This window comes from Misgurnus anguillicaudatus, chromosome 16, assembly GCF_027580225.2.
Source record: "Misgurnus anguillicaudatus chromosome 16, ASM2758022v2, whole genome shotgun sequence".
In the NCBI taxonomy this organism is placed as follows: Eukaryota; Metazoa; Chordata; class Actinopteri; order Cypriniformes; family Cobitidae; genus Misgurnus; species Misgurnus anguillicaudatus.
The window spans coordinates 11481244-11496142 of NC_073352.2; the positions used below are offsets into that span (position 1 = coordinate 11481244).

General features: G+C 36.3%; 1 protein-coding gene across 3 annotated transcripts in view; it reads left to right on the top strand.

Moving 5' to 3' along the window:
• Positions 1–14408, top strand: part of LOC129422358 (solute carrier family 4 member 11) — a 33582-nt gene extending 19174 nt beyond the window's left edge. Inside the window, exons 8-19 of one of the 3 annotated variants that reach the window (XM_055178245.2) lie at positions 1748–1832; positions 1915–2040; positions 4585–4698; positions 4799–4931; positions 7161–7234; positions 7709–7928; positions 8153–8259; positions 11515–11680; positions 11947–12123; positions 12326–12521; positions 12707–12876; positions 13228–14408. In XM_055178245.2, coding sequence (XP_055034220.2) covers positions 1748–1832; positions 1915–2040; positions 4585–4698; positions 4799–4931; positions 7161–7234; positions 7709–7928; positions 8153–8259; positions 11515–11680; positions 11947–12123; positions 12326–12521; positions 12707–12876; positions 13228–13294 — 1635 coding nt within the window. In that variant the 3' untranslated portion in view covers positions 13295–14408. Of the gene's footprint in view, positions 1–1747; positions 1833–1914; positions 2041–4584; positions 4699–4798; positions 4932–7160; positions 7235–7708; positions 7929–8152; positions 8260–11514; positions 11681–11946; positions 12124–12325; positions 12522–12706; positions 12877–13227 lie in introns of those variants that run through there. The other 2 variants (XM_055178246.2, XM_055178247.2) reach the window with 2 other exon arrangements.
• Positions 14409–14899: the final 491 nt, after the last annotated feature.

The following is a 14899-nucleotide window of genomic DNA, read 5'->3' on the forward strand; positions in this document are numbered from 1 at the left end:
CTAATATACATATTTTACATGATCCATAAAATGCTGCAAAAAACACGTTGCTAATATCAAGTCACATTATGCTAAAGACGTAATGCCAAATGAGACGCCGCAATGCAACCAATCAGAGAAACTGGTATTATATTTAAAATAAAAAAGCATATCAACTATATTTTCCTCATTTGATTAAATTAAAAGTCATGAAACATTCAATGTTTAATTTTTTATTATTATTCTTGATATATATTAAATTAATTTAAAAAAAAAACGGTGTGGGGGCACAACAACCTCATTGGAGGGGCACGGCCCACGAATGCCCCCCCCCTTGACGCCGGCCCTGTGACGTGTATCAACTATTATGCCAAGCTAACATTTTTGTGTAAAAGTAATGTATATAATGTTAGCTACAGGTCCTTGAATTCTTGCCTGGCTACCAAACCTCTCTGCAGAGCAGTGTTCCATGCTCGCCGTTTCCCCGTCGCCTTTAGCAAACTAAAACATTTTATTTTTGAAAAGGTATTTGTTTTAGAGATCAGTTTAGCCTCTAGATAGACTGATAAGTAAATGCAGACCGGAAGTTCACTTCATTTAAAATGCGTAGCCGCCACAATGTGTGTGCGTCCGATGAAGCAGTCTATAACAAGAGTGAACCAAATGACTCCAGTGGGTTAAAGTTGTGAACCAAATGACTCCAGTGGGTTAAAGTTACAATGTCATGGATGTAGCAATGTCTTATTTCCCCCATCATGACATATATCTGAATGATATATGGGATGAATTCATCCAGCGAGAACTGACTGCTAATCCCTGCAATCTTTTTCCGGGTCCCATTCCTCGTGATTGGAAGTAAAGCGAGATCGGGAAGGATATTAGCATTTTTTATTAAAGCACATACATTTTTTTTTAAATAATAAAGCTCACAGATAATTAATTTGTAAAAAAATTCACAATATATATATATATATATATATATATATATATATATATATATATATATATATATATATACATATACATATATATATATATATATATATACATATACATATATATATATACATACATACATACATACATACATACATATATATATATATATATATATATATATATATATATATATATATATATAAAATAATTTCAATTGTATTGTGACTTATCAATATATGTTTTCTAAGCAAAGCAATGATATTTTGAGCTCATATAGTGAAACCAAACAAAAAAAGCATATAAAGCAAGTTACCAACATGCCATCATATTTAAATTAAGCACTAATGTAGTTGTTTGGGTTTGCAAATTCACTAAATGAGCTGCATAATCTTTCTGTCGCCTTGTAATGAAAACTGGTTATGTGTTGCTCTGCAATACAAACAATATTACAGTGCAGTTCATGTAGAGGAAGTGATTCTGTTTGTTATTTGCATTCTGTCTGGAGTTTTCTCAAAGATGATTCAAATATTCATATAAACCTTATTATTTCAAGAGTGTAAGGCTCAAGATGGATTTTTCATTTCTTTTCCGACTGTGCAATAAAATGCATCATATTTTAGGTACGACTGTTTTACAATATCACAAAGAAATTCAAGGGGTTTTGAGTTGTATTCATCCTGTGATAACTATCACCATAAAATTCTGTACACGATCCTTGTAAATCACGCAGGCGTTGTGCAGTCGTTTATGATTTTGTGGCCTTTTTAATGGTTTCAATGCATTTAAAGGAACAGATCAACGTAAGCGCTATCTTTGCTTTTGTACACAGGTAAAAGATTTCCTAAGAGCCGGTTGTGGCATTCATGAAGACCTGTGCCGTAGGCTCCCATTGTACCTTTCAGACTTCACAGATGGTGAGTTTCTGTTTACCCCAAAGCCCTGCTTGACTTCACTTTTACTAAAAATAAGAGATTTTTCTGTGGTTTACCCCCATAGGTATTCTGGGCACTAACAGGTCTCTGCTCAAGTACACCACTACGGCCATCTTCCTCTACATCGCTATTCTTCTGCCAGCTATAGCGTTTGGCTCTTTGAATGATGAAAGCACACGAGGAGAGATAGGTCTGTGGTGTTTTACATAATGCCTGTGACTGGCTGTACTTTTGGTTGTTGCTTAGTTGCTTTATAGCAGTTTAGTGGCAAAATAATTGTTTTAGTCTTTGCTGGTTAAACCAGATAAGAGCAATCTCTGGTGGAAGCTGGTTTTACATGCAGGTCCTTGTTTCACCATTTGAAGAAACATCCACGGACTGAAAGATCAGTATTGCACACAGACGTTTTAAACACGTTCTCATTGCTTTCTCTACAGACCATTATGGATCTGCTCATAAACAGCATGTGAGAAACATAACTAAATTATCTCTGGTGATTCTTCATCTTTATCTTTAAAAATCGGACGCACGCACACAAACAAACAAACGCATTCGTAGTTCCACGTCATCAATCTGCGATGGCTGGGCAAACACACAATGAAGCGAAAGTTAGCAAACCGAAACAACATTTAGCATTAATTTTAATCATGATTTGTCTTGAGCATAAAAAGAAGAAAATTGTGTACATTTGTAAATTTCTTTACAGGCTGCTTCCTTTTTATCCTATCATGGTACAATGGCGAATCGATGACACATTGTACAAACACTCTTTATCTTTCCATAATACCTCCACAGGTTTCTCATTCTGCTGTACAGTCCACCTGGCTCTTTTCGACATTTTGTCTGCGTTGGTTTGTTGTTGTCGCCTTAATTGTGTCATCTGGTTCTATGCTTCTTTTGGTTCTTAATCTGCAGGTTGTCTTTGGAGATGTCACACAGACACTGCCAGAATTTTGATCGCAACGGTCATTAATCGGCTGTCTGTGAACATGTCAAACTAGCGATCAAAGACAGCAGATTTTAGCCTAGGATTCCAGTTATCTTCTAAGATTTCAAAATTGGTCTCAGACAGCTAAATCCTGGCTAAAAACTCACAATGTGCACCGGGCTTAAGGTAGGGACACACCACACAGACGCCAATGAAGTAGCACAGACTGTGAAGTCGTGCTGACCGCATCTGGGTCCAAAGACAGTGGTTGGTACTAATTACTAATTCATTAATTATGTGGACTATTTCATTAAACCTTATGTACAGGCCTTACCTGCCTACATTAGGGACTCTACTGACTTTATTTAGCAAGATTTCTGAGTTACATGATTTACATGAGAATGCTCTGTTACTGACTTTGGACATTACTAGTCTATATACCAACATCTCACATGAGAGGGGATTAGATGCCCTTAAGTATTATCTGTCCACACGGAGTGATGTTACACCTCCGACTGATTTTCTGATTGACATGGCGAAATATGTTCTAAAATATAACTATTTCAGCTTTGATAAAGACTATTATCTTCAGATTAGTGGGACAGCTATGGGTTCGATTTTTGCCCCTAATTATGCTAATTTGTTTGTTGGTCATTTTGAACATTGTTTTGTGTCTAATCCTGAAAAAATCCATATTGTTCACAGATCTTGAAATGGTACAGATACATTGATGATGTGTTTTGTATTTTCTTGGGCGATCACAATGATGTTCTAAAATTTGTGTCCATCTTGAACAACTTTATTGAGGATTTGGAATTCACTTGTGAGATCAATGACACTAAAGTGCATTTTCTTGAAATGTGGATCTTGAAAAATGATGGGAAATTGATTACGACCTTATTCACTAAAGAAACTGATCGTAATACATTATTATTAGCTAACAGTTTTCATCCTATTTCTTTGAAAAAGGGTCTTCCCAAAAGTCAATTCTTCAGACTAAGAAGAATATGCCATTCTGACACGGATTTCATTGAGAAGGCTTCAATTATGAAAAAGAAATTTGTAGATCGGGGATATCCCGCCAAATGGATTGATGAAGCCTTTAATGTAACTCTCCATAAGACACGTGCAGAATTGTTAAAAAAGAAGACCAGAGTAGCTAAAAAACATTCTTTTACTTTCATTACCACTCACCTAATGAGATCCATCTTCAAAAAACATTGGCACCTGTTGTCATCCGATTCAGAATTAAGTGTCACTTTTCAAGATCCTCCATTGATTGTATTTAGAAGGGCGAAGAACCTAAAAGATTGTCTTGTACACGCACGTTTTCAGAGTACTACTCCGAGTCCCACACAGAGAATAATTAGTCCTTTACATAATGGAAATTATCGTTGTGGAAATTGTGCACAATGTAACAACACCTCTAAAACTTCTTATTTCTGTCATCCCAGAACCGGAAAAAAGTTTGACATTAAGTCAGTTATCACCTGTGTTTCTACTCATGTGATTTATTTGATTCGCTGTCCTTGTGGTTTGGGATATGTGGGAAAAACGACACGTCAACTTAAGCAAAGAATAATTTTACATCATTTTATAATGATGTAACTCAGTTACTAACTCAGTTACTATTTTTGAGAAGTAACTAGTAACTATAACTAAGTTGGTCCAAGCTGGTCTAGATAGTTGGTTGATCAGCTAAACTAGCTGTTAGGGCAAGGCATTCTGATAAAGGTGTGTTACTGACTGGCACATAACATACAGACCTATCTGTTATATCTATCTGTTTTTTTTTACTCTTTGCAGATGTACAGAAGACCATTATTGGTCAAAGCATTGGAGGAGTGATCTACTCTATGTTTGCTGGATCTCCTATGGTTATTCCTCTCACCACAGCACCTCTAGCCATCTTCATCAGTGGTACTGTACCTACTTCAGCTCTTATACTGTAAGTGAAGTTCACTGTCAGAGTATTCAACTGTTCTGATGGAGTTTTCTAATTTGTGTTTGTTTACTGCAGTGATCAGAGGCATCTGCGACGACTACGACCTTGATTTTTCTGCATTTTATGCCTGTATTGGACTGTGGAATAGTTTCTTCCTCATTCTGGGGGGGATTTTCAATGTCAGCCTGTTTATGAAGCTCTTTAAACGGTCAGTGTAGTAGAAGGAGATATTTTCTATATTAGGTGTGCCCAAACTTGGTCCTGGAGGGCAGCTGTCGCATTTACATGCACAGAATAAGCCAATAACATCAAAAATTGTTTTCATGCATTTACATGCAAATCAAAAAAAATTCAGACAACTGCTATGAATTGGACTTGGAGATTTGTCAGGTTTCTCACAGGTAGTGACCACATATAGTACATAATAGCCGTTCAAAAAGCTGACGGTAAATCTGTCTTAAAGGGACAGTAAGTAGGGTTTTAAGTGTTTTATTAATCAAAATCAATGTCTTTATTCATAAATATGTCCTTGATGGTGTCAAATGACCTCTGCCAATGATCTAAGTTTTCTTTGTAAGATTAGAATTTCTTCTCTTTGTTTATATTGCATGGGTAAGTCCAAGGAGGCTTTCATGTTGTTTCGCCATACTGATAAACTATAATAGCAGAGAGGGACAAAAAGCACTAGCCTACCAACGCGTTTCCACAATGCGTTTTCATTCAGAACATGTGAAACGGACAAGGAGATCAGTGATTACATAACAGCTACTGTAGTTGCAACACGCATTTGGAAAAGCGAGGTGCTAGAGAGCACTATTCATTTGAATGCAAAATACAATTTCACCACTAGATGGGGGTAAATCCTACTTATTGTCCCTTTAAGATATACTGTTGTATCTCTTCTCGTGTCTGCAAAACCTGTAAATGTAACATGAGCTTTTATTTTCACAGTTTCTCTGCCAACTGCTTTAGTCAAGTGGAGACTTTTATGCGTTACTTTGCGCTTACTTCTGCAAGTGACGTTTATCTTTTACATGGAGACATGCGCACATGAAGAAAAATGTGAGAAAACCGGTTAAGGTGTTTTCATGCCACACGGAATAGGGGTAATGAGCAAAAAACTACCTGTGACGATCAGTTTTTGCTTACGTCTTTAATCGGCTTTCCCTGATAAAAGAAAACATTTTACGTGTTTACATGACCCCACGTGTTATCAGTTTATTAAGCATAATCGACGTAAGACATGTGCATGTAAACGCACTCAGTGTCTTATTCGCTGGTTTAGCTAGCCTGATGCATGCTAGTTAGGATAAGGTAAGAGTAGCGAAGAAGCTAGCTAATAGTAAATAGCTACACTGTTCAGCAAGGATTCAGTGGCCAAAGTTTTTCTTACCATTTTCAGAGTCAGGGACAACCACAGTTCTTCGTCGTCGTCGTGCGTATTCCATGTAGTGACCACGCAAGCTTCCTCTGAAAACACCAACGAATAAAAACAACACAGTAGCAGTATTGTAGAAACATGGCTGTGCGAAATAGGGGACCCGTGATGTATGTGGATAAAACTGCTCATTCTAAGCTAATAAAAACATAACAGGTTATTATGTAAGGTCTTAAAGGTGCTCTAAGCGAATTCACGCGTTTTAGACCATAACATTTTTTTTGTTACATACAGCAAACATCTCCTTACTATCTGCTTGCTGCCTGTCCGCTGATCAAACTGTAAAAAAACGCGATCTCTGTAGACAGCCCAGGCTTCACAAACTGCAATAAAAACACAGTGGCCAAACCTAGCACCACGAAACAAAACAAAGTGTTCCAGCCAATAAACGACAAGACGGATTTGGGGGTGGGGGTTGGGGCGCGTTCATGAAGGCACGGAAGGGAGGGGGAGGAGTTAGCTACGCTCCGTTTGTTTGAAAACAGTTCAAACATCAACAAAAAGTAACATCTCACAGATTCGCTTAGAGCGCCTTTAATACACCACTGATAATATAGTTACGTATGTATATTGCGTTTCTGTCAATAGATCCTCCTAAACTTTACACACTGCACCTTTAAAGCAAGCATTACTATTACTATTGCTCATACTTTAGGTAACACTCACAACCACCCGGTAGTTCACCATAGTTCACTCTAGTATTGTGTTTGCATGTGCAAACCACCAAATTTTTATTTTCATACAATGCAAAAATTGATTTTTCTCCTTGCTATTGCACTTTTCTTTAGGCAGACGTCTCATCCTCATATAACTCCGCCATATCTTCTGTAGCCTCTCTCTGTACCATAAACATCCATCATGAATCTGTGTTTACTTGTCTTCTGTGCTGTAATCTCTGTTCGCGGTGTGCCTTGAGTTTGTTGTTATGTCTCGGTTTGCGCTCGGCTGCTTTGATAAAGGAAAGATCAGTTGCTCACTGTGTCCTACGTGTCCTCTCAGCTCCACAGAGGAAGTGATTGCTTTGTTCATCTCCATCGCTTTTGTGGGTGATGCTCTAAAAGGAACCATAAACAGTAAGTTCACAGCTTTGACACGTACTGTAAAGGGCCACAGGCTTTGCTGGAACTGATTTTCAAACAGAGAGGGCAATTTCAGGGCTTTTCGTACCTTAGAGATAAATCATTAATGAAGATTTAACCGAGAAGAGAGGCTAAGTGAGATGGAGATAGGGAGAGAATAAAAAGTATTGGCGTACTAGAGCAAAATTGGAAGTATTTACGTTATTTAAAAAAGTAATGCTTTTAGTCACTTAATTTTTATAGTACACATTTAATTATTTTTTGGCATTTTGGAGCCTGGCAGCCTTTGCCAGCATTCATTGTCATTGTATAGGATAAAAAACAGGTTTGAAACGATACAGTATATGAAGGTACCTAATTAAAGACAGAATTTATTTTATTCTTTTCATCTAAAGTCAAAGGAATACATTCATGTGAGCCATTGATAATTCTGTTTCAATTTGTTACCTTCGTATCTCTCTTCACAAGTATTTCATAAGTATTACCACGGCCCTATACTGGTTAATGGGAGCACAGAAGAACAACACCTGAATGTAATACTTCATCATAAAGTGACCGGATCACAGAGCGGAGGCATCTCAATCCCTGCAACCATCGTTCTGTGCACCAGGGAGCGCCCTATTCTTTGTCTGCTTCTGATGCTGGGAACACTATGGTTGGGATACGCTCTCTTTCTCATCAAGAGAAGGTAATTATAGGATAGTTAATTATAAGCTTCATTAGTTGCTAGTGCTGTGTCACTTGTTCTTACCTACTTTAGTTAAACTAAATTGTTTTCGAATGATAGAAAATGGCTTTAAAGTCATATTATCTAAGGGGTAATGGGGAATTTTTTTTGGAGATGAAGACAGATGGAATATATCTGCGTTTTTGTTTTAGCCTTTTTAATATTTGTTTCTTGTTTCCTCACAGCCCATTCCTGCATGCTAAAGTCAGGGAGGTGGTATCAGACTGTGCATTGCCAATCTCTGTGGTCATATTCTCCTTCGTGGGCTCCTGCCTTTTTATTGATATACAGCGTAAGCACAGACCCTACAGGCTCTCAAATCAAACAAAACATTCACCTTTGATGTTTTCAACCTCTTTGCACATACAGAGAAAATGATTTTGTAGTTTTGCTTATGCTATCATTAAAGAAACACCCTTCGGGTTGGGTATAATTTTAAACTTTAATGAATTCAGAAATAATCAGAGCTAAAGGGATAGTTCACCCTAAAAGTCATTGACATTTTATGCATTTGGTAAACATTTTTATCCAAAGCAATTTTATGTACTTTTAGTGTATTGGGGAGAGCAGGGATGTTTGCAATAGGTTTTGCATTTCCTTCAGTTTCTTAGAAAGTGTTCATATTGGAAAGTGTTTGTATTGGTTTAATACATCAAGCCAACACTGTAAAAATAATTTTTTTTGGATTTATCTAAAATATATGAAGAGTTTGGTTCCAAAACGCGATAAACGGCATTTAAAAAAATGAGTTACCGCCAAAATCAGTATTGTATCAGGTCAGTATTAAAAAGTAAATTCTTAATTTTACGCAAAATCCGATATTCACCGTGTTATTCTGTCATCTTTTCTCCCTTTTTCCCAAAATGTGATAAACGCCACTCCCCCTTCTCTGCAGAATGCAATAAATCTGCTCAACAAATCACAGTGCATCATTCATTGTAAATAACAATGGCGGAGCGTTGAATACATGGAAACTTAGTTTATCTTATCTACTTACTTCGTGAACAACAAACAAACAAAAACAAAATAATACTTTTGACGGCATTGATAAACCTGTGGTGGTTTTCTGTGGCGTGAAAGAAACGTAAGCCATCAAAATCTAATAATTTACGTGAGAGGCACTCGGGAGACGGAAAAATGCCGGCTGTTGTTTGTTCTCACCCGACAGCATCAAGTTTCTGTTATGCAAACACATTGACGGCAGGGGATCTTATGAAAAACTTTACATTATTTTACTCGAAGTCAACGAAATTCAAGCAGGACTAAAACAATTTTACAGCTGAATGCTGTTAAAAAAGTTCAGCGACAACGTCCCAAGGATGACAGCAGCAATGAGTTTTATTAATATGACAAAGTAAGTGTTTAGATTAATGCCATTAATGTTTATTTTTTTAATCAGTGTATACAACTAGTCAACTAAATGAATATAACATGGCAAAGATAATGGCACATTTATAGATTTATAGCATTTTGAATAAAAAACTTGTCATGGATTTATTGCATTTTGTGGAAAAAAGATTCAGTTTTTATAATAAATCTTTGAAAATCAAATTATGGATTTTAATTTTTTTATGTTTTTATAACCTAAAGATGCTATGTGAAAGTTTGTAACAGAAAATAGTGGTTTTTATCTTGTCACTTTCTTGGTATAGAAAACACATTTTTGCCCAAATTAGTCAAAATTGATTTATTGCGTTTTGGAACCAAATATGCACATTTTTGCATCATGCTTTTTAAGTAAATTTTTAAGTCAAAAGAACTAGAAAAAACATTATCTTTACACAAATATTGGAGTTTACGTAACCTTCTTTACTAAAATAAAATATGTAAAATCAGTTTACTTAACTTATAATGCTCATGTAGACTGTACTCAAATTGTTAAATTAATTTAACTTGGTGTTCATGTAGGGTACCAAGTGCATTTTTAATGTGGGACTTCATTATTGTGGAAATATAATGTGTTGAACAGAGTCCATGTTTACCAAAGCAAACAATGATCACCTGAACGGTAAATTGACAGAAAACTATCATTTACAACAAAACAACATCAATAATACTAAACAGAGCCTAAACCTTTTTTCTACCTCTTATTAACAACTATTTAAAAGCATCATCCGTTCTTATTGTCTGGCTTTCTCTCAAGGTTTTTTCCCTCCTAGGACTTTTCCCTCCTGACTAAAAAAGCCAGGAGTTTTTTTTCTCCTAGAGTTTTTTTCAACCCCTGGGGAGGCTGCTGACATTGGCTTAACTTAGCACCCTCTTCTATACATTACATTATTATTATGCTCGCTAGTACGGTTTAAACTTAGCCGCTGTATTCTGCTGCTTATGTTGTCCATCAATTTTTCTGTGTTTTCTCCTGCATCTATTACTGTAAAGCGCTATATGAATAAAATTGAATTTATTATTAAAATATTATTAAACATTATCAAAATATTCAGGGGCTAGGGCTTATGGGTAATCCTCACAGTGTTTTACTGATATATTTACTTATATGATAAGTTTAATGAACTTAAAATTATGTGACGTTTACTCTATTTTAATTAAACTGTAATTAAAACGACTCAGATTTTTCAATTGACTTTATGCATACCTTTTATTTTTTTTTTACTTTATTTTTTGTTGCATAAACAATGCATTTTAAAGCAACACCAAAGAGTTTTTTTTACCTTAAAATAACGTTTCCAAAAAAGTTTCAGTGGTTCATCCACTCAAAACAGGGTGAATGGCACTTTCACATTCGCTTTGCAGCCCTCTATCGGCCAAAACCGCACTAAAGAAGTTTCCAACCGTCGGGTAGTGGTCCTGTAGTTCGAGTGAAAACTACAAAAACTTGCTTTACGGCAGACCTACAATCCAATCAGAGCCAGCTATGCTGCAGTATTTACGACAGTGGTAATGAACAATTACGCTTCTAACCTGTAGGGGGAGCAAAGAGCCATAAGTCTTTAGTGTTGCTTTAAGTAAATTCATAAATATGCATGTTTTTAAGTAAAAGCTACTTATCATAATAGGTCATAGTTGTTGAGACATCAAATCACTTTTTACAGTACATTTGTTACAGTAGCTACCAAATCAAACTGCTGTAGCAGGCTTAAAGGCTGAGTCCACGATGTTTGAAAAACGCTTTGGATAAGGAGACGGGCCGACTACCAAAACACACTTATAGCCAATCAAATCAAATCAAATGCCGGGTTGCGTATGTGTGGGGCGGGTCTATCAACAGAAGGTCCAGATTCTATTGGGGTAGGGGCGTGTTTGTTTAGGTGATTTCAAATATCAACATTTGCTTTCAAACATCATGGACTCCGTCTTTAAATATGATAATAAATAACATTTATATTTGACAAAGTGAAATGCTGCATCTGACCACATAACGGGACAGTTGCAACATGACATAATTAAAACAAAGAACAGATCAAATAAAGACTGTATAACAACAGAGTTTTACTTACAAAATGGGAGACTAGTGGAGAGTAAAAATGAAATCATTGTCCAATTGTTTATTATTTATTGTTTATTATTCTTTCAATATTTTGGTCATAAGTTCCAGTATTCAACTACCACAATGGAACCATATTCAAAGTGCCATCAATTGACCAACTCACAGGGATGAACATAATAAGTGCATGCGGTCTTGGCTTTCTCCTGGCCTTGCTCATCTTCATCGACCAGAATATTGTTGTGTCCCTCACCAACGCCCCAGAGAACAGGTAGGCCTATACATCCACAAATCAAGTGCAGCCTTTTGTAAATCTAATCCATATACTGTAAGATAGCATACACCGTCTGTGGAGACATCTGCATGATTGTACGTTTGTTTTCCATCTGTTCTGTCATACCTTCTTTATTTGCTAACACTGCATTGGTTTGCTTTTTTCTAAAATCAGTCAGCCATCAATTCGCACTGTCGGTTCGGTGTAGACAGTCGTGGGAGAGTAGTGAGAGTCAGCGTGTGATCTCTTTGTGTGTGCTTCAGACTGCTAAAGGGAACGGCGTACCACTGGGACCTGATGCTCTCTGGGTTTATCAACATCCTGATGTCAGTGCTGGGGTTACCATGGATGCACGCAGCTTTCCCTCACTCCACGCTGCATGTGCGTCAGCTGGCGCGGGTGGAACAGCGAGTGGAGGGAGGGCACCTCTATGAAACGTGGTAGCAAACACCTACATACATCTTTTAGAGAACACAATCCTGCATACTGCATGGCAGATGTTACTGTATTTAAGATACACATGTATCGTTACAGTATGCATGTTTCCTGGGTATCAAACCCTTGACGTTGGCTTTGCTGATTTACTATTTAAACTACAGGGACTTGCTAGTTAAACCTAAAATATGTTCTTATTCACTGCAGGATAGTTAGTGTGAAGGAGACACGACTCACGACGCTGGCTGCGAACATCCTGATTGGTTTATCAGTGTTTCTGCTTCCGGTTCCTCTTCAGTGGATACCGAAGCCTGTTCTCTACGGCCTCTTCCTATACATCGCCCTTACATCTATAGACGGAAACCAGATGTGTGAACGAATGGCCCTTTTACTTAAAGAACAAGTGAGAGACTTAGATTAGTGAACCAGCCCACATGCTTTCATTTTGTGCTAATGTATGTGCTAATGTGCAATGGCATTTCAATCATTATACTTAAATATTTAAACCCATTTATAAGCTCACCTGAATATTTAATAAAAACCTTTCACTGTTATTTCATACAGTAACCTCAAATCTCCATTTTCCAGACGTCATACCCCCCGACTCACTACATCCGCAGGGTGCCACAGAGAAAGGTGCATTACTTCACAGGCCTGCAGATTATTCAGCTCATCATCCTGTGTGTTTTTGGGATGTATCCTCTGCCGTATATGAAGATGATCTTCCCTTTGCTTATGATCATGCTCATTCCTGTACGGTAAGAACTTGTATTAGAGATTCACAGCATTCTTATTATGTTTAAGATGAGATGTCTGCTAAAACAAACAGCAAAAGTCAATTGTTTACTACCGTTTTCATGTGTGCGTGATGTCTTGTACAAAATGTACATTTTCTCTCCTTATGACATCTCTGCTGAAAATACTAGTTTAGATCAGGACAAAAAGCTTTATGCATGCTGTTCACCAGCACCTGGCACATCTTATCTGGTCATTCAGCATGTTTTTTGTAGTGGTACTGGTTGAAAACAGTAAGTTGCAGTGTGAGGCTGATTATGTATGTTTTAACAAAAACAGGCATATATTTGCATATTCTGTTTTCTTTTCCACAGGAGCTACTTGTTGCCGAAGATCATTGAAGCAAAGTACTTGGACATCATTGATTCTCAACACATGTAAAGACTTGCTTTTAACTCTTTCCCCGCCATTGACAAGTTATCTTGTCAGTTAAGAGAAAACATTTCCCTGCCAATGACGCTTTCCTGATGAGTTTTTATTGTAATCTCTAATTCAGCTATTATCCACTAGATGGTGGTCTTACCCAATTTATAAAAAACTGAAGCAAAAACTAAATTTTCAACATTTTAAACTCTGTGTATGTTGTGATAATAATCATTCTGAATCTGTTCTTTAACAAAAATCCTATACAAAAATGCAATTATTTTTTGCTTTTTGCTCCAAATTTGTAGTTTTGAAGAAAAAGAGGTTATTAAAAGAGAACAAATGGAGATAGGATAAAAAGTTTTTTCCTGTTATGTTTGAAAGCAGAGGGTCAGTTCTTTCATTTGATATATTTGTATGTTTATATATTTATAGAAGACATTTTTCCTGGCGGGCAACTTTTTTAAAAATACTGGCATGGAATGAGATGCATTTCTTATATACAATATATGTCTACGTCAGACAGTAATATACCCAGATGAGACTTTTACACTCTTAGAAAGGATGTGTTAATTTTTTACACCTCTTTTTGTGTTAAGCTTTTAACACATTATGTGTAATTTTAACACATTATGTGTCATTTTGTGTTAAAATAATAAACACGTTGTGTTAAAAGTAACACAAAATGTGTTGTTTCAATGATAACACAGAGATGGGTGGATTCTGGGACAATGGGACAACATTCTGGGAGTCTGGTTTTGATATGCAATTTATATATCTTCAGTTATTAAATAATTTCTATCAATCTTTATTGTAATGCAACTTTATTTAGGTAAGGCAATCATTATGGTCTTACCCATAATTCGCTGAAATATTTCTTTAGAGACAACCTTGCATTGTACATGGTGGCCTATATTATTATATTTATTTTCTAACTTTATTCTGAAATTTCACTCAGAATGATCAGATGATACAATATAGCAGATCAAAAGAAGATCAGAGCACAATTTTATTCAGAGCCTTTCAGTCTTCAGAATCATGCATGCTCCAGAAGTTGTTTTATCATGTCATGTTTTATAAAATGTTACCTTTTGATTTATGGTATCTAGGTAACAGATCTTAAAAATATTTCTCAAAAGTCAAATTAATTGTTGGAGAGTCTAAAATCCTTTCTACATCTGTCGTTAAAAAAATAAAAAACAAATGTATAGAAAAGTATGTATTGTCAAGTATTTAACAATATGCATTTTTTACCATTAGCTTTTCTTGCAAAATAAAGAAATGCCTCTTATAAATACAGAATTTTGGAAAAAAGATTGATGAATCTGGACTGTCATGCAATAAAGACACAATCTTCCATGCAGATTTACAGAGCATTATCTACCTTGTCGGATAGATGTCGCTGTGCACCATATTTGTGGCAATTACATACGACGACTTTTACCTGGGCGGACCAAACAGATTAATTTACAAAAATAGTGTTTAAAAGTTTTACACATTGAGTTATAGCGTGAACATATGTGTTACACTGTGCTTATCTGTAATAAGGTGTTAAATAGCCAGGGGTTGATCTAGAAAATTATTTATGAGGTGGCAAGGGGGTGGCATGAGAACTAAAGTGTT